Source organism: Mytilus trossulus, chromosome 6, assembly GCF_036588685.1.
Source record: "Mytilus trossulus isolate FHL-02 chromosome 6, PNRI_Mtr1.1.1.hap1, whole genome shotgun sequence".
Classification (NCBI taxonomy): Eukaryota; Metazoa; Mollusca; class Bivalvia; order Mytilida; family Mytilidae; genus Mytilus; species Mytilus trossulus.
In genome coordinates, this window is record NC_086378.1 from 13,156,352 (window position 1) to 13,180,378 (window position 24,027).

General features: G+C 32.3%; 1 protein-coding gene across 1 annotated transcript; it reads left to right on the forward strand.

Annotated features, from left to right (window-relative positions):
• The first annotated feature begins 917 nt into the window (after positions 1-917).
• On the forward strand, positions 918-23,751 carry LOC134722327 (scavenger receptor cysteine-rich domain superfamily protein-like). Its single transcript, XM_063585936.1, has 8 exons — positions 918-969; positions 1,769-1,907; positions 3,371-3,540; positions 3,880-3,903; positions 6,736-6,874; positions 9,556-9,722; positions 19,044-19,070; positions 23,609-23,751. Exons 1-8 carry the CDS (start codon positions 918-920, stop codon positions 23,749-23,751), a joined length of 861 nt encoding a protein of 286 aa, XP_063442006.1.
• The last annotated feature ends 276 nt before the right edge of the window (positions 23,752-24,027 follow it).

Below are 24,027 nucleotides of genomic sequence, written 5' to 3' on the forward strand. Positions count from 1 at the left end.
CACGTGAATTACTCTTTATCATGGTTATTATCCTTAAAAAGGATATATGTGTTATTCCACTTTAATATGCAGCTCAAACAAGTATGCCAGATGTACATCACAGCTGATATCAATTAGCTGTCTAACCTTCTAAAGTAGTGTATATGCTACGTTCGCAGCCGACTGAAGCATAATAAAATCTTGGTACAGTCACATACATAATGAGGTTTGGGTAAAATTAGTCAGCAGGCTTGCTTCCCCCCTTATCTACAACATGTACAATGATGTATGACTGTGGTATAACAGTACAACATTAGAACAAATATAAAAATAATTTCAAAAGGACTTAATATAATAGATCGATACACAGACCAGACGTGACAGGCTATTTATAGATCTCGTATTTTTAATACTTTATGTGAAATTGTTAATTAGTTTCATATCATTGTTTTCTTATGTAATAACATTAACGGTACCAACTTTCCTGCACCACATGCGCATTTTGGCAATACATGTCTCTTCAGTGATGCTCGTGGCCAAAATATGTAAAATCCAAAGCTTATATAAAAGATGAAGAGCTATAATCCAAAAGTTCCAAAAAGTATAGCCAAATCCATGAAAGGAATAAGATCTTTGCATGAGGGAGATACATTCCGTAATTTATAATAATTTTTAATATTTTGTAGCAGCAAATTTAAAAACAGAAAAAAATCCGTATGCTCATGCCAGTACCGGAATAGTTGCAGTGTTTCTTTCACTTAAATGCCCATTTCGGCTTAATGTGATATGTTTTCATTTAGAGCGAAAAAGCTCAGGAATGCCTCTTAGTATCGATGATTGAAAACTTTAGCAAGTTAACGAAATTTAAAATGTTAATTAACGTACTTCATGTAGATCTGTTATATGCTTGCTCTTATCTATATTCATGCAGAGAAACAATGGTACTGATATTAATGGTTCTGTGGTTATTTACACAAGGAGATGCTACTAGTAAGTTTTCCTAATTTTATGAATTGTTTATGCTGCTGATTTTTTCTCTTAGTTTTGTTGCAAATGTTTTATACTAAGCAAATATACACAGGATCAAATTTAGCTACTCCTTACAATTTAGATATAACTATTCATTTATGTAAATAAATTAACCAATGCATAAACAGAAAACAATTCACAGTTAGTTAAAACATACTAAATTTGTGTAGTTCAAGTCATAATGATAAAAAAGAACTTGATTATTGAAAAATAAATGTCTTCTACGTGAAAGGAGAGGGAATAAGAATAAGAATAAGAATAAGATTTCGACAAAATACAATTAGTACCATTAAAAAAGACAAAAGATAAATGGACCATAGACTAGATGTTACATGATACAATCCCAAATGTATTACTGAAATACCATCATGATGACTAGAGTCATAACTAACCAACACAAAACAACTATAACTGTTTTATTCTAAACTTAAGAATTTAGAATATAACTACAACATACTTTGTTGATGAATTATTATCTGTTTTTTTGTACATAAAGTAGACCGTTATTTTTCTTTGAGTTGTTTTACATTATCGTTTCGGGGCCTTTTACAGCTAACTATGCGGTATGGAGTTTGCTCATTGTTAAATGTCGTACGGTGAACTATAAATGTTAATTTTTGTTTCATTCAAGTCTCTTGTAGACGGTTGTATCAGAAGCAATCATACCACATCTTCTCTTTTATCAAATTTTATCAATACAATTGACAATAGAACACAAGACCTGATCTTATTATATCCCATCGTTTTCAAATATTTACAGATGTTAGGCTATCTGGAGGCCGTGGTCCTTGGGAAGGAAGACTTGAAATAAACCACAATGGTAGTTGGGAAACAGTATGTTATCGTGAATTTAGATTAAATGACGCTAAAGTTGTTTGTCATATGTTAGGATATCAGAGGTATTTGAAATATCTAATATGTTTTCCGTAGTATAGGACGTAAAATGATTTGATAATGAAAAGAAAAGATTTGTTTTTACGAAATGACACAAATATTTAACAAGAGCAGTACAACACTGATATTCTTTATAAAAAGAAAGGCATAACATTCCCAATGTAAAAATAATCACGGACAATAGAAGTTACCTCTTTGAATTAAAATGATTCGGTGAATGTGCTAAATATGACTCATTGTTGAGCAAAAGATCCGTAAAATATCACAGGAGAACATATTCTTCGGTAAAATATAGAAATTTTAATTTACAGATATTTGAAAAAGGCGATTATTTTGAGAATTCAATCTGAAAAGTAACCAATTTAAGGAAAGACAAAATATGCGACAAAAATATGTGTTTATTGTGTCAGTCTCAAATACGTTTTCTATCCTGTAAATGTGTTTTTTTCTTTTTTTTTTAAACTTTGAACCACTCATATAAAGGTACTATAACAAATTTTCTCACGAATGCTTTCTTGAAAAAGCTAACAAAATCAGTCAGAGAAAGTTTACAATCTTGTATGCATGAATTGTGTTTGGCCTCCTTCGAGTTCCTATTCAAAGGAGAAACATACATTGATTACACAGAAAATCAAGTAAAAAGAAAAAAACACAAAAAAACTGAACTATAAAGAAACTATTGAATGCCGTCATAGGTACTCTTGAAAAATATACAAGACAGCTACATCTATACATTCTATATATATTGAATTAACAGAAGCGCATGTTTTGTACATTATTATACAAACTATAAATTGTCCAGACTTTTGTACAAGTTTCATTTATTATAGTTTGATACTCGCCCAACTTGAGTGCTACAAGGATTTGTTTAAAGTCAACAGGTTGATGTTTAACCGCAAGGACATCATACCTTATCCTAACACGGAGAACTGTCTCATTAGTACACCAGACTAATTTGAGAGTCATCTAGATATTTTTTTGCTTGTACAAGATAACATATCAACATCCTCTTATAATGGTCAAATTCCATTACATATTGTACACTTAACACTTACATTTATTAAGATAGAAATTTTATTAGTTTTTTGTAATGATTTCCAAACCATTTAAATCAGTTCAGAAATAGTGTAATTCGTGAATGTCAACGGTAGTCTTACATGATCTTATTTTAAGAATAATTTGTTGGTGGATTTGTTTATTCATTTGTTTTATTTTTTGCATATATCTATGACATCTTTACAATGAATCACAATATAATATCATATAATATAAGTAGAATTGGTGTTTTTGCATCCAAACCAATAAGGTTTAGAACTTTTTAATTCCACCCCTTTATGAACCTTCTGACATCTATAATACTGAGTTACGAGATGAAGTGTGTGTTGTGTATCTTCTGATTCTTACTTAACCCAACAGTCTCTTAAAATTTGACTCCGTAGTCTTAGAGATTTAAGATATTTTCTTTCAGAGTAATAGCTCTATTTAACCGAAAACGCCTTTCAAGCGGCAATAGTGGACGCATAATGTTGAATAATATAAGATGCACTGGCAATGAGAATGATATTGGTACCTGTCCTTCAAGCGAATGGTTTAAAACAAACTGTGACTATCACAGTGATGTTGGTCTTAGCTGTGTCAGTAAGTATGATGATCAAAAGATGGTTAAATATGTTAAATAAAACACTGTACAGATTGACAATATAACTATTATGCACTGAAATAAAACATAAAAGACACCTTTAAAGCTAATGCAATTAAGGTTGTTGCTGTGGGTTTTTTTAAAAGTTGTTCAAGGTCCCATAAATAAACTGTAATGACCAAGTGCACATTTATTGAAACGAATTAGTCTACAATGTTCATATGATCGATTTACGAGAACAAAAAAAAAAAGAGCATAGATCTTTGTTTTGGTTGTAATATCTTATTCTTAGGCAGAATAACCAAAAAATATGTATTCTTGTATTTCACGTTTTACAGGACATGGATTAGAACCAGTGGAAGGTAAATCCCAGGCATAGATTATCTTAGCCGTATTTGGCACAACTTTTTGGGAATTTTCGATCCTCAATGCTCTTCAACTTTGTATTTGTTTGGTTTATAACTATTTTGAGCGTCACTGATGAGTCTTATGTAGACGAAACGCGCGTATGGCATACTTAATTATAATGCTGGTACCTATAACTATTATAACATCTTCTTATTCTTATGATATGGTTCCTTTGAAATAGCTCTTAAGATCTTTTTGTTTTATCTATAAAGTATTTTTTGGTCAGTTTATAACTCTCATTTTAAAACTAAATATTTCAAGACAATGAATAAAACAATGGTTGTAAATGTCACTCATTTATGATAGAACTGTTATAATAATGAGTAATTGAAGCATTCAAGCTGAATGAAGTACACATGAAATACACTCCAAGAAGATTTCAATAAGTCCTAACTGAAAACTTAAATTTACGCCGTGTTCAAGGGAGGGACATGACAAGTTTCCCTTTCTGTGAATATTTTGATTTCATTGGTTAAGAATTAATTTCATTTACTCATATTGTATATTCATTACATTATAACTTAGGAAATTTTTTTTAGAAAAGCAGAATGTAAGAAATTAGGAGAAAAAGTCAGAAAAAGAACCACAAAACACGAGTGACGCTTTCCCTGTCTACTAATTATCATAGTCCTATTTTAAGATAATTCTCTCATGAAATGTATTTTAAGACTAAATTCACTGTGAATATTTCATTGCACCAGTAAAATTTATCCTGGTCAGTACTACCATATGTGAATTCAATTCCTTGTCTTTTAAATAATCGATTTTTGATTGGTCTTTACGAGAGGAGGACATTAAAAAAATCGTCACCTGCTCAGCTATGTGATAGATTTAATAAACACCCGTCATTCGTAAAAGATTTAAAAACTTTGATACCAATTAAATTCGATGTATGGAAGGGGGTATTTAAAATCGTGAAGTTACCATAGCAGAAAGCCTGTCGTTAAAACAGCAAACTAGCATTATTAAGGTGGTTAGTTCCTATCTAGTTTTCTCTAACATACAGACGCAGTTGATAGTTTCATAAAGGCAGCAGTAGTATACCGCTGTTCAAAACTAATAAATCCATGGACAAAAAAACAAAACCGAGGACACGCATTAAATATAAGAGGAGAACAACGACATAACACCGAAACGGACCAAGCATTAGACAAAACACCACGAGAATAACAAATATAACATGAAAACCAAATACATGAATTTGGGATAGACAAGTACCGTGCCACGTCTTATCTCAATATCTCAAAAATAAGAGAAAACACAAACGACTCAACGTTAAAATGCAACACACACATAAACGAACAATAATATAACAATGGCCATCTTCCTGACTTGGTACAGGACACTTTTAAAGGGGAATAAAAGTCGTGGGTTGAACCTGGTTTTGTGGCATGCCAAACCTCGCACTTTAATGGCAAAGTTAAATATAACATTGAGATGACAACATAATATTACAGGACTACAATACAAATAAATAGGAGAACATATTAGACAAAGAAAAACATGATTAATAGATAACAAAAAGCATCAGGTTAAAAATTCAATACGCCAAAAACGCGCCTAATCCACACAAAAATCAACAGTGACGCCCAGATATAAAAGATCGAAAGTGAAAAAGGTACAAAGTTGTACAGCACTGAAGATCAAAAGTTGAAAAGGTTTTGCCAAATACGGCATTGTTTTTATGCCCGGGATAAGAACAATCTTATTATATAGAACAATTCATGCTATTGCAAACAGTAAATTTTAACAAATGAATATGAAAGAGATATACATAATGAAACTGAAGTATTAACTAATTACAGAAAACTGAACCCGAATACATAATGCTTTTAAAGTTTAACACAGAATAGACACAACCGAATCAGTCCAGGCGTCAACGTAATTAAAAAAAAATACAATACGTTTAGTTAATTTTTATTGCTGGTAGATTATATTTAAATAATTTGAAAAAGGGTTTTGTGGACTATTTGGTTTACACGGCAATAAATCGTGGTTTATATAGACATCTGTGAATTTCTTATACTTTGAAGAGAATGTTTGTTTTTGTAACTTTGTAAATTTTAAAATCCACACCATGTGGTATTATTGAGAATTACATTGATTATCAAATATTACAAAATCGCCGTCTAATAGGATCCTGGTTATAGTTATCCCTTAGAAACGAGCACGTATATCTCAATTAAGAAAATAATAAATCGTATCAATTGCCAACAACAACGATCCGTTGTTCGCTTGGAAAACCTGCAGATTTATTTTAAGAACTGTAGTTTGCTAGGTTTTTCCCCTTTAAACTGTGTTACCTACATTGTACTCCTGATATATACGTGTTTCAAAAGGTATGTACCATGATATTTTTAATAGTACATCCATTGCATTATCAGTATACAATGATTCTAGTGGAACAGTGATATTATCATCTCACCTTTCATTAGTCTGTAATCAATATAAATGAAACATTGAAAACTATTCGAAAAAGGGGAATTCAAAAACAAGGACTATATGCACGATAGGCCTACTTGAAATGATGTTTTTCTTCTAATCATCTCATGGAATGTATTATTATTCGATTTGTCTGTTAAAAAGATAATTCTATCTGTTAAGTTTTATAAATAATACGTTATATGGCAAGACGTCATCTTAAAGGCTATCCACAGACTAAATAGTACTTTGATTTTTCACTGATTGAAATTTATCTAAGTGTCACAGTGATATGATCCACATATGTTTATGCATATTTCAAATCACCATTTTTTTATGTATTCTACATGTTTGACATTTTAAAGGAGTAAGGTTGGTTGGTGGTACAGGACCATACGAAGGGACTGTGGAGTTAAATATTAATGGAGTGTGGGGAACAATTTGTAGTAACGCTTTTGATTTAAGGGATGCAAACGTTATATGTAGAATGGCAGGATACCCAAGGTATACTAATGAATTATGTGTTTACTGTAACATTATTATATTTAAAAATATAATAGGAATATTAATAGGTAGAAGTGAAGACTTTAAATTCAGAAAAAGTGTTTACATAAAAAAGTCAACAACATGCTTTTGGAACAAACTTGATAACTTTGCTAAGATTTAGAAAAGAAAAAAATGCAAGATTTTTTTCCTATTTGTGGATTTATTTGGCTGCAGGATGTTTTTTCACGCATGCATTTTTTCCATTTTTCTTTCGGATATAGAGTATTCGTATAAAATAACAAAAAATATTTAATTCAAACACAGATGATTTGCTAGTTTAAAACATATCTTTGCCGCAAGTTTATTGTTTTCTGTTTGAAATTACATTTATATATAAAAATCCCTTTTGTTACATCTCGAAGTCAATTTATTTGGCAATCGCCAATGGCAGTCAGCATTTTGTTGTACATAAATAAGGCCGTTAGTTTTTTCGTTTGAATTGTTTTACATTGTCATTTCGGAGCCTTTTATATCTGATGATACAGTATAAGTTTTGCTCATTTTTTGAAGGCCGTACGGTGACTTTTAGTTGCATTGTTTGTGTCATTTTGGTCCTTTTTGACAGTTGTCTCATTGGCATTCATACCACGTCTCTTTTTTTTCTATATTTAAGAATAGCAGTTGTCCTACATGTTAGTAAAATGCGCTTTGATAAGATATGCTTTTTTTCATTTTTTGGTCTTTTGAAAATGTTGTTTGTGCTGAATTTAAACCCTTTACAACGAAATTTGTAAAATAACGGTCTTTATCCAACGCATTCATAGGTTTGAGCGTTGTTTTAAATTTAAATCCGTTCATCCTATTTCGACTCTTCAAAATTCATGAGTGTATTCTAAATTGAGGTAAATTATATGACATTCCAAATTCCCATTTCGATCCCTAACATAACTGAAGAGACTTTATTTGTCTAAATCCGGATCTGGTGTACAATTTTTTGCACCTCATGTTTGTGGTATAATATTCTTGCCGCAAGTTTATTGCTATCTGTTTGGTTTGGAATTTTTATATTATAAAAATCCGCTCTGTGACATCTTATGCTTAATTTTTTGGCAAACGCCAATGGCAGTCAGCAGGTTTTAAGAACATCAGTTATTCGACCTGTTAGTCCGATACGTTTTATTAAAATATACTTTTTTACTTTTTAGTCTATTTTAATGTTGTTTGTTCTATATCTCTCTTTCTATATATATATAATTATATGGCATCCAAATACCGTTTTGATCCCTAACATCACTGAAAAGACATATCAAAATGTAGATCTGGTGTACAAAAGAAATATTGATACCTTGTGTTTGTGGCATACCATCTTGGCCACACATTTATCGTTTTCTGTTTAGTATTTAATTTGTATTAAGATCCATTTTGTTACATCTCGTGATCAATTTCATTTGGCAATCGCCAATTGCAATCAGAAGGGTTTCAGAACATCAGTTGTTCGAACTGTTAGTCAAATGCGTTTTGTTTAAATATACTTTTTTACTTATTTGGTCTTATAGAAAATGTTGTTTGTGCTGTATTTAGACCCTTCTGCGACGAAATTTGCTTTACATGCACACGCATAAAAATTGTTGTTTTTCTCCAACGCAATCATAGGTTTGAACGTAGTTTTCAATTTAGACTCGTTTATATTTTTTCGTTTGAGCTTGTATCATATTTTCCCTCCGGTTTATATGATCCGTTCATCCTATATTGACTCTTAAATTTAAGAGTCTATCTAAAAATGAGGGTACTTTTTATATGGCCTTCCAAATACCGTTTCGATCCCTAATGTTTTTTCTCCAAAGCAATAATAAGTTTAAACGTAGTTTTCAATTTAGACTTGTTTTATTTTTTGTTTGGGCTTGTGTCATATTTCCCCCCCCCCCCGGTTTATATGATCCGTTCATCCTATATCGACTTTTTAAATTCAAGAGTCTATCTTGAATTTGTGTTACATGCACACCTATAACAAGAATGTGTCCATAGTACACGGATGCCCAACTTGCACTATCATTTTACATGTTCACTGGACCGTAAAATTGGGGTCAATACTTTAATTTGGCATTAAAATTAGAAAGACCATATCAGAGGTAACATGTGTACTAAGTTTCAAGTTGATTGGACTTCAACTTCATCAAAAACTACCTTGACCAAAAACTTTAACCTGAGCTTCACACTATCTTTTTCTTTGTTCAGTGGACCATGAAATTGGGGTCAATACTTTAATTTGACATTAAAATTAGAAAGATCATATCATAGGGAACATGTGTACTAATTTTCAAATTGATTGGACTTCAACTTCATCAAAAACTACCTCAACCAAAAACTTTAACCTGAAGCGGGACGAACGAACGGACGAACGGACGAACGGACGAACGGAGGCACAGACCAGAAAACATAATGCCCCTCTACTATCGTAGGTGGGGCATAATTTTTTTTTCAAAATTAAACGTGACATTTGACCATTTTATTTGTATTCAAATAATCATTCAAGTATATGGTACAAAAGAGGAACAGTATAAAGAATGTCCTCTAACACATTTATTTAGTCCATCCTTTATATATTGATTTCTTTTTAGACAGATAGAAAAGTGATTTTATGTCTGAATACACCTAGTAAATTTATCAAGATTATTTATTCATAATCCTATTATTTCTAGGGCAGTGCAGGCATTTATAGGTGCTCATTTCGGAAAGGCAGATGGTTCTGTTTTGTTAGATTACCTACATTGCACCGGTAATGAGACGAATATTGACAACTGCAACTCAGATGGGTGGTACAGAACAAATTGTTATCATTCTCAGGATGCCGGAGTTGCCTGCCTAAGTAAGCATATATCATCTCATAACTGAGAATACTAACACCAATTTTAAGTAGTAGTAAAAATATTTGTTCAGAAATAGAGAATCATTTAATCATACCATCAAAACGCATACTTAATTAATTTCAATTAACTAAAAATGTATGAGTATAGTAAGCTTTTACTACACATATCCTTGTTAAAAATGGAAAGAAAAGTTTATAGATAAAATAAAACCCGAAAACTCCACTCCATGCAAGTTATTCCGGAAGATTATAGCAAGGTGGCATACATGTATATCGATTCTTTTTTTGTGTCGGTAACGGAATTCTTAAATTAAAGCGATGTAAATTATTGAATGGACGAATCATTTTCACTTTTATTTATGCAAGCAAAAGACTACGAATCGACCAACAATTCTAATATGACGTGCTTCTTAAACTTTGCAAACAACACTGTGATAACATTATCGATACAATAAACTTAGCGTAGACTCAGAGATATACATAATAGTGGCTGTTACAATATACTTCCCACGTAAATCTACATGTTTTGGAGCCTATTTGCAGACCATTTGCCGATTTTATTGTTTTAAAAAGTGCAATTTAAATAAGACAAAATAACTTTTATTATTATTCGTATGCAAAATTAAAAGAAGTAATGTACAAGAGCTCGGGAAAATCAACAAAATAAAAAAAAAAAATTCCGCGAAAGTCTATTAATCTTTTTGGCGAATTTAAGACATTTCAAAAACATGACGTCATACAAATGAAACCGCTAAAGTTGAAAGTTTTCTGTTACATGAACCATCGGAATTCGTATGATATTGTATTAAAACTGATTTTTTGGGTAGGTTTTTTTTTATTATATATTCTATTGCATTATTCGCATCTTTACTAATTTCATCAAGTCAACATGGCGGCTCCTTAGTTACAAATATCAACTTTTGATTTGTGACGGAAGCTTACGAGAAAAACATGGCAAATGTTGGGTTTGAGAATTTAAAGAATTCAAAAGTTTTTTGCTAGCAGTTATTCACGAAATAACCAACGCAAGCTACATATTTATTAAGATATTTGAGTTTTATCTTTAACAGGGAGTAAAAAAGAACAGCCACACACACAGCATACCCACCCTCGCTTCAGTTTTTAGCTCACCGGGCCCGAAGGGCCAAGTGAGCTTTTCTCATCACTTGGCGTCCTTCGTCCGTCGTCGTCCGTCGTCGTCTGTCGTCGTCCGTCGTCGTCCGGTGTTAACTTTTACAAAAATCTTCTCCTCTGAAACTACTGGGCCCAATTAATCTAAACTTAGCCACAATCATCATTGATGTATCTAGTTTAAAGTTTGTGTTTTTTGACCCGGCCAACCATCCAAGATGGCCGCCATGGCTAAAAGTAGAACATAGGGGTAAAATGCAGTTTTTGGCTTATAACTCAAAGCATTTAGAGCAAATCTGACATGGGGTAAAATTGTTTATCAGGTCAAAATCTATCTGCCCTGAAATTTTCAGATAAATCAGACAACCCATTGTTGGGTTGCTGCCCCTAAATTTGTAATTTTAAGGAAATTTTACTGTTTTTGGTTATTATCTTGAATATTGTTATAGATGTAGATAAACTGTAAACTGCAATAATGTTCAGCAAATTAAGATTTACAAATAAGTCAACATGACCAAGATGGTCAGTTGACCCCTTTAGGAGTTATTGCCCTTTATAGTCAATTTTTAACCATTTTTGTAAATATCCATGTTCTTCTACAAAAATCTTCTCCTCTGAAACTACTGGGCCAAATTAATCCAAACTTGGCCACAATCATCATTGATGTATCTAGTTTAAAGTTTGTGTTTTTTGACCCGGCCAACCATCCAAGATGGCCGCTATGGCTAAAAATAGAACATAGGGGTAAAATGCAGTTTTTGGCTTACAACTCAAAAACCAAAGCATTTAGAGCAAATCTGACTGGATAAAATTGTTTATCAGGTCAAGATCTATCTGCCCTGAAATTTTCAGATGAATCAGACAACTCATTGTTGGGTTGCTGCCCCTAAATTGTTAATTTTAAGGAAATTTTACTGTTTTTGGTTATTATCTTGAATATTATTATAGATGGAGATAAACTGTAAACAGCAATAATGTTCAACAAAGTAAGATTTACAAATAAGTCAACATGACCAAAATGGTCAGTTAACCCCTTTAGGAGTTAATGCCCTTTATAGTCAATTTTTAACCATTTTTCGTAAATATCCATGATCTTTTACAAAAATCTTCTCCTCTGAAACTACCGGGCCAAATTTATTCAAACTTGGCCACAATCATCATTGATGTATTTAATTTAAAGTTTGTGTTTTTTTACCCGGCCAACCAACCAAGATGGCCGTCACGGCTAAAAATAGAACATGGAGGTTAAATGCAGTTTTTGATTATTACTCAAAAACCAAAGCATTTAGAGCAAAGCTGACAAGTGGTAAAATTGTTTATCTGGTCAAGATCTATCTGCCCTGAAATTTTAAGATGAATGGGACAACTCGTTGTTAGAGTGCTGCCCCTATATTGGTAATTTTAAGGAAATTTTGCTGTTTTGGGTTATTATCTTGAATATTATTATAGATAGAGATAAACTGTAAACAGCAATAATGTACAGCAATTTAAGACTCAAAAATAAGTAAAAATGAACAATTTTCCTAAAATTTGTAAATTTTTACTAACATTTTCCACTAAAACTACACGGACAAGTTCATTATAGATAAAGATAATTGTAAGCAGCAAGACTTTTCAGTAAAGTAAGATGTACAAACACATCACAATCACCTAAACACAATTTTGTCATGAACTGTCTGCTTCCTTTGTTTAATACACATCTTTACCAAGGTGAGCGACACAGGCTCTTTAGAGCCTCTAGTTTAATGACCGTTTTTGTCCTATTAGAATCGATATAATTCATGGAAGCCATAGATTGTTGGAAATTTACAAATGACCTGGGCTTTGATATTCGCTAACTTTATCCTTCGCTAACGTTCAGGATAAAATTCAAATATAACGGCCCAGGCCATGTCTAAATTTCCAACAATATTGAATTATTTCTTTAATGTTTGTCATACCAGTCTTGTAGTATTAAGGATGTTCTCTACTCTGTTAAAGCTTTTATAATGACTATTATATATTGATAGTATATAAATTATGAAATAAAAAGAGAAAAAACAAATTAGGGGTCCGTGTGCTAGTTTTCGAGATATACCATTAAAAATAGGCGGGAAATTATTCTCTCTAGAGTTTTAATATATTTAACATTGACACCTTTTGTCGTTCAAAAACGATGAAAAAAAAACAAGGATTTCATGTCTATTTAAATAAAGGGTGCGACCTACAGTCCAGTCGAAGGGGGAATTGTTTGTATCATTTACTACTACTTAGTCGCTTGGATGGACTATTGTTATTTCTATGACCACATTCGAAAAAAAATATGCGTAGTCATAATCTTTAAATTACGTTTGTGGTTATACAACAATAGATACTTTATAAAGAGCAAATCAGATATTTCTATTATTTTATTCAAATATTCAACAACATCTGCCATAACTTTTGATTTTCGTGATAAACGATCAATAGATGTTATAGATTTTTTATTTTATTTTATCTTTTTTGTTTGTTTTATACTAACTTTAAGTAGTCCATGGGTATCTCGTCATCTTGAGTTGCACAATTACAGGAAATTATCGGTCTAGTTCTTTGCCCAAATCTGCATATTTGGAGACATATTTGCAATTTATTGGTTACACTTATCATTTATATAAAGAAAACTTAGTTTTTCATTGCATTATCAAAAATGTTTAAACAGATACCAAATATTTGTGCTTTTAAAACTAATTTTTCAAATTAGTCATGTAAAGAGAGGTAACTCTTAAAGTACAAAAGTTATATTGGACATGATATTATAGAGAAATTTTCATTTGTTACTTGTAGCAAAGATAACAAGTTCTATGACACCATTTTTGGATTTTTATTTATAATAAAACCTATCTTCTCATAATTTGTTTCTTCAAAATTCTCTCTCATAGATTTCTTTCTATGCACACACATGTGTTTTTTTTTCATGAACAATTTAAGCATTGTTTTGCAATTTTGAACAACCCGTATCTTGAAAAATAGCGCGGTGACCCAATTTTTTTTCAATACCCCTAAACTACCTTAATATTTTCAAGGGGGAATGCGCTTTCTAGAGTTAGTTATATTAGAATCACAAATGAAACTAAATACACGTTTTGATTTCAATTTAAACATTTGTGTACTTTTTGTATCCATCTTACGCAGTATTTATTCCAACTCGTTCAATATCACGGGTGTCATTCGGTTTATCGAGAGAAATGATCGTGAAAGAATATCTAACGGCGGTCAAGTATTGAGAGACGATCGTGAAAGTTCTGGAAACGGATCGTGAAAGACATTTAATGTACATTCTAGTTCAGAATCTATGAAAAAATCGCTTAATTTTCAAAACACGGAACAAATCCGAACAAGAAAGTATGTCTGTCTAAATGGTTCATCTTCCTCAATATAACTGTGAAAGAAGATAAAGAAAATATGAAGCGCTTTTTGAAAAAAAGATAAAAGGCGCAATGCGTGTCTATGAAAATAATTACAAATAAGATGCTTTTTATACCTATAATGGTCATATTTCAGAATATTATGATATATCTGAAATTTAATCTTTGGTGTATCTGATAGTACAGGAAAATTAAAGTATGTTCTTCCATTAAAAGCATTAATTTGTTTATGAAAACCTTGAATTTGTTGATTTTCCATCAAAATTGATCGTGAAAGATCAGGCGACGTATTATTTCGATCGTGAAAGAAAATGCGTGACCATACTTAGTACTTGTAATCAGAAATCAGTATTTCTTTTACCATTTGATAAATCTGAAAGTGTTTGATGCCTGAAACTATTTTGATAAGGATGCACATTAAAGCTTTCATCTTTTTTTCTGTTCAACACTTTACCTCGAAAGTTAAAAAAAACCCAACTAATGACGTGTCTAAATAAGCGTGAAAGATTCAGCTCTGTGAATCGGTCTTCTGCACTTCAGGCAGACCGACACTAGTTAGCCAATAATATGGATATGCAACGTTTAAACCGAAATGTTATCCATCAAACAAAAAATCATAGCAAAAATAGTTTTGGATTGAACGATAACCAACATTTTATGCAACAGAACTTTTTAAATTCTTTATAAACAACATAAGGATTGATTTAACTATTATATAGTACATACTATAGAATACCAAAGCGCAAATGCTGTAATGTCTAATTTGCATTACTTATGATAGTATATTTGTTGAACGTCTATAATATCAAGGGTTTTACTAGAAGTGTCAATTGCTCTTAAGATTGTCAATGTTTAATAAAAAAGGTCAAGATCAGATGAACAATGCCATACAGATCTCTACAAATATCCCGTACACCAAATAAATGCCTTCCGATCCTTACAGTGCCTTAGAAACTGACATATGTAAAAGTTATGCTTGGCTAAATGATTCGGAATATAAGGCCAAAAGTATATGACCCCTAACAGATAGCCAGACATAGACATCTTGCTATCATTTAATAAATCAAACATATTGAAGTCATCATGGTCATATAAGAAACATGCAGACAGACATGTACACCATACACGTAACACCTGGTCGCTATAGCATACAGGTATATATTCAAAATAATGCATGATAACGGGTTCAATGTTAGTTGAAACCTTGCACAAGTCAAAACTATACACCTTACAATCATAACAACAGACAGTTATCCTAAAGCTTAACGAATCCTCGATACGGACTTGACCACTTAAATGAACCTTCGTCCATGAAATGAGGCAAATTCAGAGTCAACTGAATCCTGTCTGACGGAAATTTAGTTTATAGGATTCAATATACAAAATATGAGTATCCCATAGCTCATGATAAGTGAGTACTTCACGTGACAATAAAAAAAACTTCATCCTACAATCTTCCAACTATTTTACAAACAACATGTTCACAAATGCCCAAATAATAATTTTAATGTATTTGCGCGTCCGGCGTACTGAATTATAATCCTAATGCATTTGATAACTATTTACACCACTGGGTTGATTCCATTGCTGGTGGACGTTTCGTATACCAGCCCAGTATTCAACACTTCGGAGTTGACATGAATATCAATAATGTGGTCATTTGATTTTACAAAACTTTTAACTTTTCGAAAAACTAAGGATTACCATAGTCGTTCTTGGTACTTTTTGGAATTTTGGATCCTCCCTCCATACTTTTCAACAGTTTGCTTGTTGGCTTAAACCTATTGATGATGTTGACCTATTTAGCCTTTCTCAATACCACTGACAAATATCAATTATCACAAAATGGAAGAACAATTTGAACGTCTACGTAGCTTCAGATCTTTCACGATCCTTTTCAAGGTCTTCATAAATGCGGTACGTGATCTTTCACGATCCAAAAAAATCAATTTTGTGTAAATAGTTCTTTATTTACAAAGTTTTAGATTGTATTTATACAAAATAACTATGAGAATCGTTTATTTAATTCAAATTCAATGCCCTTATTCTGATAAACATAGTTAATCTAGTCGAATTTGTGAAAACATCGAGTTTGTTTACATTTTTAGCTCACCTGGCCCGAAGGGCCAAGTGAGCTTTTCTCATCACTTGGCGTCCGGCGTCCGTCGTCGTCCGTCGTCGTCCGTCGTCGTCGTCCGTCGTCGTCCGTCGTCGTTAACTTTTACAAAAATCTTCTCCTCTGAAACTACTGGGCCAAATCAAACCAAACTTGGCCACAACCATCATTGGGGTATCTAGTTTAAAAAATGTGTGGCGTGACCCGGTCAACCAACCAAGATGGCCGCCACGGCTAAAAATAGAACATAGGGGTAAAATGCAGTTTTTGGCTTATAACTCAAAAACCAAAGCATTTAGAGCAAATCTGACATGGGGTAAAAATGTTTATCAGGTCAAGATCTATCTGCCCTGAAATTTTCAGATGAATCGGTCAATCGGTTGTTGGGTTGCTGCCCCTGAATTGGTAATTTTGAAGAAATTTTGCTGTTTTTGGTTATTATCTTGAATATTATTATAGTTAGAGATAAACTGTAAACAGCAATAATGTTCAGCAAAGTAAGATCTACAAATAAGTCAACATGACCAAAATGGTCAGTTGACCCGTTTAGGAGTTATTGCCCTTTATAGTCAATTTTTAACCATTTTTCGTTAATTAAAGTAATCTTTTACAAAAATCTTCTCCTCTGAAACTACTTGGCCAAATTAATCCAAACTTGGCCACAATCATCTTTGGGGTATCTAGTTTAAAAAATGTGTGGCGTGACCTGGTCAATCAACCAAGATGGCTGCCACCGCTAAAAATAGAACATAGGGGTAAAATGCAGTTTTTGGCTTATAACTCAAAAACCAAAGCATTTTGAGGAAATCTGACATGGGATAAAAATGTTTATCAGGTCAAGAACTATCTGTCCTGAAATTTTCAGATGAATCGGTCAATCGGTTGTTGGGTTGCTGCCCCTGAATTGGTAATTTTGAGGAAATTTTGCTGTTTTTGGTTATTATCTTGAATATTATTATAGATAGAGATAAATTGTAAACAGCAATAATGTTCAGCAAAGTAAGATCTACAAATAAGTCACATGACCAAAATGGTCAGTTGACCCCTTTAGGAGTTATTGCCCTTTATAGTCAATCTTTAACCATTTTTCATAAATCTAAGTAATCTTTTACAAAATCTCCACTGAAACTACTAGGCCACAATCATCTTTGGGATATCTAGTTTGAAAAATGTGTCCGATGACCTGGCCATTCAACCAAGATGGCCGCCACGGCTAAAAATAGAACATAGGGGTAAAATGCAGTTTTTTGCTTATAATTATGAAACCAAAGCATCTAGAGCAAATCTGACAAGAAGTTAAATTGTTAATCAAGTCAATATCTATCTGCCCTGAATTTTTCAGATGAATTGGACAACTGGTTGTTGGGTTGCTGCCCTCCAATTGGTAATTTTTAAAGAAATTTTGCCGTTTTTGGTTATCTTGAATACTATTATAGATAGCGATAAACTGTAAACAGCAATAATGTTCAGCAAAGTAAGATCTACAAATAAGTCAACATGACCTAAATGGTCAATTGACCCCTTAAGGAGTTATTGCCCTTTATAGTCAATTTTTAACAATTTTCATTAATTTGGTAAATTTATGTAAATTTTTACCAAATATAGTTCTCTGTTACTAATGGGCAAAGTTCATGATAGATATAATTGTAAGAAGCAAAATCGTTCAGTAAAGTAAGAACTTCAAACACATCACCATCACCAAAATACAATTTTGTCATGAATCCATTTGTGTCCTTTGTTTAATATGCACATAGACCAAGGTGAGCGACACAGGCTCTTTAGAGCCTCTAGTTTAGTAAGTCATTGAAATGTCGAGAGGCAATCTGCCTTTTGTCGTTTTGTAATAACTATGTTCTTTTGAAAGTGGATCTTCTGACATACTGATCATAATGTTGAACCATTTTGATATACAGTTTTATTTTGTCGTAAATGTGTCTGTGTAATTAAATAAATTAGTATATTTAGTGACCTTTCATATGTCTTCTTGATTAAATGTCTTTCACGATCCGTTACCAGAACTTTTACGATCGTCTCTCAATACTCCACCGCCGTTAGATATTCTTTTACGATCATTTCTCTCGATAAACCAAATGACATCCGTGGATATGACCACCTATATGTCAGCGGTTTTTGTTGATTGCTACCTGTTATATCTGTTTTTCGTTTTTAGATTAGTCATAAATGAGTTCTTCATATATTTCTTTATTAATCATTGCGTCAGCCATTTTCTAACTGATGATACTGTTTGTGTTTTGCTAATATGATATTTTCAAGCATTTGAAAAATATTATAAATGCTTCCTTTTTTACGGAACAGTAGGGATTAAGCTCAAAACTGGTTGCATTTTAAAAACATTGTAAGAGAGTATAACATTTTGTCTTTAAAGCGACATAAATCAAGTTTTAAACACCAGTCGTATATCACTTTCTTCCCACTGGAAATTCAAAAGTCTTCCTACAAAGAATTAATCGAAATTATAGAAAGTAAACGAAAAGTCAATCGTTTAGAAAATGGATGGGATTTGTCTATAATTTGTCTGTAAAAAACATACGTAATTCTATAATACATTCCATTGCGAATTTCATGAAACGTACTTCATAACACTAATATCATGTTGTTGCTGATGTTCATTGAATTCCTCTTTAAAGTGCTTTAGTTGAGCCATCGTTAAAAGTGCGTCGTATTTTACAGGTAGTAAAAGGAGTCATACAGTGGAAGGTAGGTGTATTAGTTTGATATTTGTTTTCCAACCTGTTCTCACTTTCAATGAACTTGTAAATATATTTACACGTTAATGGTAGTATTTAGCTTGTTTGATGTTTGTTTACTTATTTACTTTATAATTGCAAAACGATCCATATCAAACATGTGCTCCGGTAAGGTAAGCAGTGTCTGCTTCATTCATTATTGTGTGTTTTGCTGGCGACAATTCAAGAGTCAATTTTGATAGTGTCCTAATTTCATAAAAAACAAAGAAAATGTGTATGTACTTTTTATTGTAACAAAATGGTCTGATATATATCGTTGAGGCCTGGACTAAGTCGGGTGTGTCTAATTTTCTGTGTTGTTCTTTGCATTATGTATTCGGGTGTTGTTTTCTGTAATTAGTTAATACTTCATTTCATTATGTATATCTTTTATATTCGTTTAATAAAATTTACTGTTAGCAATAGCATATTAAATTATTCTGAATAATAAGGATGTTCTTATCCCAAGCATAAAAACTTAGCCGTATTTGAAACAACCTTTTTCAACTTTTGATCTTCAGTGATGTACAACTTTTTTTTTCACTATCGATCTTTTAAATCTGGTCGTCACTGGTGAGTCTTGTGTAGAGGAGGCGCGTTTTTGGCATATTGAATTTTAAACCTGATGTCTTTTGTTATCTATTAATGGTCCGAGTACACAGTTATTTCGTAGTGCATTTCTTTTAGACAATAAATGAAAATTAAAAAAATACCACCTGCGCTTTCTCAATAATATTTTTACAGTGTGTTGTACTACTTTTGGGACAAATTATATCAAAATTATAGAAAACTTCATCAGCTCTAACTCCAAATATTGACAATTTTATGTTAAGGGGGTCTTGAAATCTTTTGACAGCTTCCGAAGTGCTAATTTTTGACCTTTTTCAGCTGGACCTGATCACTACTTTACATTAATATTAATGACCCAAATTTTTTTACAGTGTCATTTCACCCCCCAACTTGCTATATGAGGCATAAAACATGGAGATATAAATTTGGAAGGGGTATAACAAAAATTGTCAAGTAACACACTGTCCACACTAAGGACTATATTCGTGGACAACGAAAATCAAAGGACGATGACTGTGTACTCGGACCTAATCATGTGTTTCTTTGTCTAATACGTTCTCCTATTTATTTGTATTGTGGTCCAGTAATATTATATATCATTTCAATGTTATATTTAACATTGCCATTAAAGTGCAAGGTTTGGCATGCTGCAAAACCAGGTGCAACCCACCATTTTTTCCTTTAAAATGTCCTGTATCAAGTCATGAATATGGCCATTGTTATTATGTCGTTTCTGTATGTGTTACATTTTAAAGTTGCGTCGATTTTTTACTTTTTTTCTATTGTTAATTCACATTGCGATTAAAGACGTGTCACAATACTTGTCTGCCTAAATTCATGTATTTGGTTTTGATGTTATACTTGTTATTCTCGTTGTATTCTGTCTGATGCTCGGCCCGTTTCTGTGTGTGTTACATTTTAGTGTTATGTCGTTGTTCTCCTATTATATTTAATGCGTTTCTCTTGGTTTAAGTTTGTTAGCCCAATTTAGTTCATTGTGCATGGATTTATGAGTTTTGAACAGCAGTATACGACTGTTGCCTTTATTTATGTGTAACTAGAATGTTTATAAAAAGATAAATGAATTTATTCTGTTTTCGTTAAGATGACACTATTAGTCAAGCACCATTGTGCTTAATTTTGTCAGTGTTTAAATACCATTATAGGATATCTCATATTATCATATACTTAGCATTATAAATATGATAGCTTTTGCATATGTGTAACGAACGGAAGTACACAAGCCATAATTTCACACCCAGGCTGATAACCCATATCAGCCCGGTCTGATAACCTATATCAGGGGCGTCTCGTGCAAAAACGCATAACAGTGCTTCTCGTGCAAGTTACTTCCGGTGTTTCCGGTATCAGTTATTTACTTTTCCATTATGACGTCAGATATTTTTCATGACGACGTCAAAATTTACGTGAACTTTTGTGGGGATAGTTAAGTACTTACTAAAAAATGCCATTGGTAATTATGAATCATATTATAGTACAACAAACCTGGAGTAATAATGATCATAAAACTCTTCCAAATTTTCATTGTTTCAAAATGCCTCTATAGGAAATGTTACCATACGTATATGGAGAAAGTGATTCTGTTGTTGGACAATTATAGTATATTTGATTCATAACTTAACTTCTTTATAAAGTTTTTGACTGTTTAGTTGTTGCATTCGTTTTTTTTTGCCTTACATAAAACTATTGTCGGAAGTATAATCATTTGATACCAGACGAGTTGTCTACTATATAATTTTATCGATAATGTGTCCCATTTCCGATTTTGATATTATGAGTAAGTGTTGCCAGAAAATAATGCCTTTGATTATACGTGTATTAGCATGTAGAGGAAATTAATACTTGTTAATAATCTGATGTTAAGACTAGTATTTCAAAAGAAAATATATGAGATCAAATCAGATCAGATATGTTCACAGTATGAGAAATTCTATAGAAATCTTAAAAGTATAGTCTATTGATGGTTACGCTTCAGCTCAAGACAATTTCACCCTAGACAAAGATTTGTATTGTATAGTAAGAGAATAACCAAAAATACCAAAGGGACAGTCAAACTCGTAAATCTAAAACAAACTGACAACGCCATGGCTAAAAATGAAAAAGACAAACAGAAAAACTATAGTACACATGACACAACATAGAAAACTAAAGAATAAACAACACGAACCCCACCTAAAACTAGGGGTGATCTCAGGTGCTCCGGAAGGGTAAGCAGATCCTGCTTCACATGCGGCATCCGTCGTGTTGCTTATGTGATTACAAATCCGGTAAAAAGTATAAATCGGTAGGTCAAATTCATGAAAGGGAAGGGGATTGTAGTTACGACGTAAGGAACATATCCGATATCATTTGTGAAACGGTTATTCCATAACGGTCAACCAACTCATGATGGCGTCCGTAAAATTTACGAAGGGATGATTTCAACTTCACCATTTGGAACTCTTGGTTTAATAGCTTCCTTGTGAGCAGTTTTTTGAACAACATGGATTGCGACGAATTATCGTTATATATTAATCAGTGAAATAAAAACTAAAAATTTCACAAGTGAAATGAATGCTGTTAATTCACTCCTCTAACGCCTTACAACAATATACACATGATACTTATTTATTATCGTTGATTATCTTAACAAGGTTGATTTTCTCGCTTGAGCTGGTACGGCAAAAGTGAGAAAAGCAATCGAGTTGTGATGACCAATGATAATCTGTTTATCACTATTTTACCTATGAAGACGTTGTCAATTTTCTTAATTCCCTTAGTTTCTAGCGACAATTTTCATGTCACTCGACTCCGTTTTCATATCATTTGACTCCGCTTAGAAAGGAAATTGTCAGTCAGCCATATCAAAGGAAAAATTCGTAAAAAAGCCATAAATGGAAGGTATTGTCAAAACCTTGTCGATTACGTAGCCTCAAAACAAATAGTGATGGGAAGACAGAGATAAAGTTTCATACAATTACTACTTAAAATCCACTGATAAGCTGATTGCAATGTTAAATAAAGGATTCCAATATCAAAAATGTTCAATTTGTAACCAAACTACACTTAGGAGATAACTGTATTGTATTTTAAGCTCCGACGGCATCAATTGGGGATTTGATGGTCGCAAATTAAGTTTACTGGCGACGCGTTAGCGGAGACAGTAAACGGGTATTTGCGACCATCAAATCCAAAATTGATGCCGTCGGAGCTTCAAATGCAATATTGTTATCTCCATTCTAATGAAACTGACAGAAAACAATGTTAAAACATGTATTTAAAATCTGTCTAATGCAGTCTGCGCTTGCGTGTACGTCCCATAACATCAATTGTCAATTGATGCCATGTAAGAAAGTGACGTTATCCAATCAAAATGAACGTTACAAACGTTGTTGCATTAGAATTACAATTAGCTCGTGTGCTAAGCTAGTGTATTCGTGAGTAAATGCGTTGTTCGGTCATGCGTTGAATTTTTTTTTCTATATCGGAATTTTTCGAATAGTTTTTCTGTTTATATTAGTTAATACATGTATCCTCTTCTTCTTTATATTAAATAAGTTTTTCCATCAATCTTTTCTTCTTACTTTGTAATAGTTTGATTGATCTTATTTATTAATAGCTTCTTTAATTGTTTTTTAAATTTTTTTTCTAATTATAAAGCTATTTGATTTTCATTAATTTACTTTCGGAGACAAATTCTAAACAGAACACCCATAAACAATTAGAAACCAAAAGTTTTAAATAAAAAAAAGGCAAAATCTTAGCAATACCCTTAGCAATATTTTATCAACCGTTACGTTGTCGTGGTGTACTGTTTTGCTACTTCAGATTTATCTCACCCTTTCAAGAAGATATAGTCGAAATGCTATGTTTAAAAAAGGTAATGTTAACATGCTATTCGCTAAGCCAATATAACATACAAATTTGATTTCTTTACAGGAATAAGGTTGGCTGGTGGTATGGGACCTTTTGAAGGGACAGTTCAGTTAAATATAAATGGAGTGTGGGGATCAATTTGTGGTAACAGTTTTGATATCAATGATGCTCACGTGATATGTAAAATGGTAGGATACCCGAGGTAAAATATTTATATACTTAAATATTACCATAGTTTAAAAAAGAATCGATCTCTGTGGACATACATGTATTAATTGATGCATTGTATTAAACGATTTTATTCCACTATTAACCTGTGCATTTGCTAGATACCTTCTAGATATTGGACGTTTTTGATCCTAAAAGATATTTTTTGGTATATTATTAGAAGTAAATTAATTTAGAAAATAAAACAATCGAGGAGGTTAATTTGTTTCTTTGAGAGGAATATGGCAGTTAATATCTATTCCGTTGATGTGTTT

Excerpts from the sequence above, each read along its gene's own strand:
- LOC134722327 (XM_063585936.1), top strand. The coding sequence starts at position 918 with ATGGTACTGATATTAATGGTTCTGTGGTTATTTACACAAGGAGATGCT. Across the intron at positions 1,908-3,370 it reads CATATGTTAGGATATCAGAG|AGTAATAGCTCTATTTAACC; the intron begins GTATTTGAAATA and ends ATTTTCTTTCAG. Across the intron at positions 3,541-3,879 it reads TGTTGGTCTTAGCTGTGTCA|GACATGGATTAGAACCAGTG; the intron begins GTAAGTATGATG and ends CACGTTTTACAG.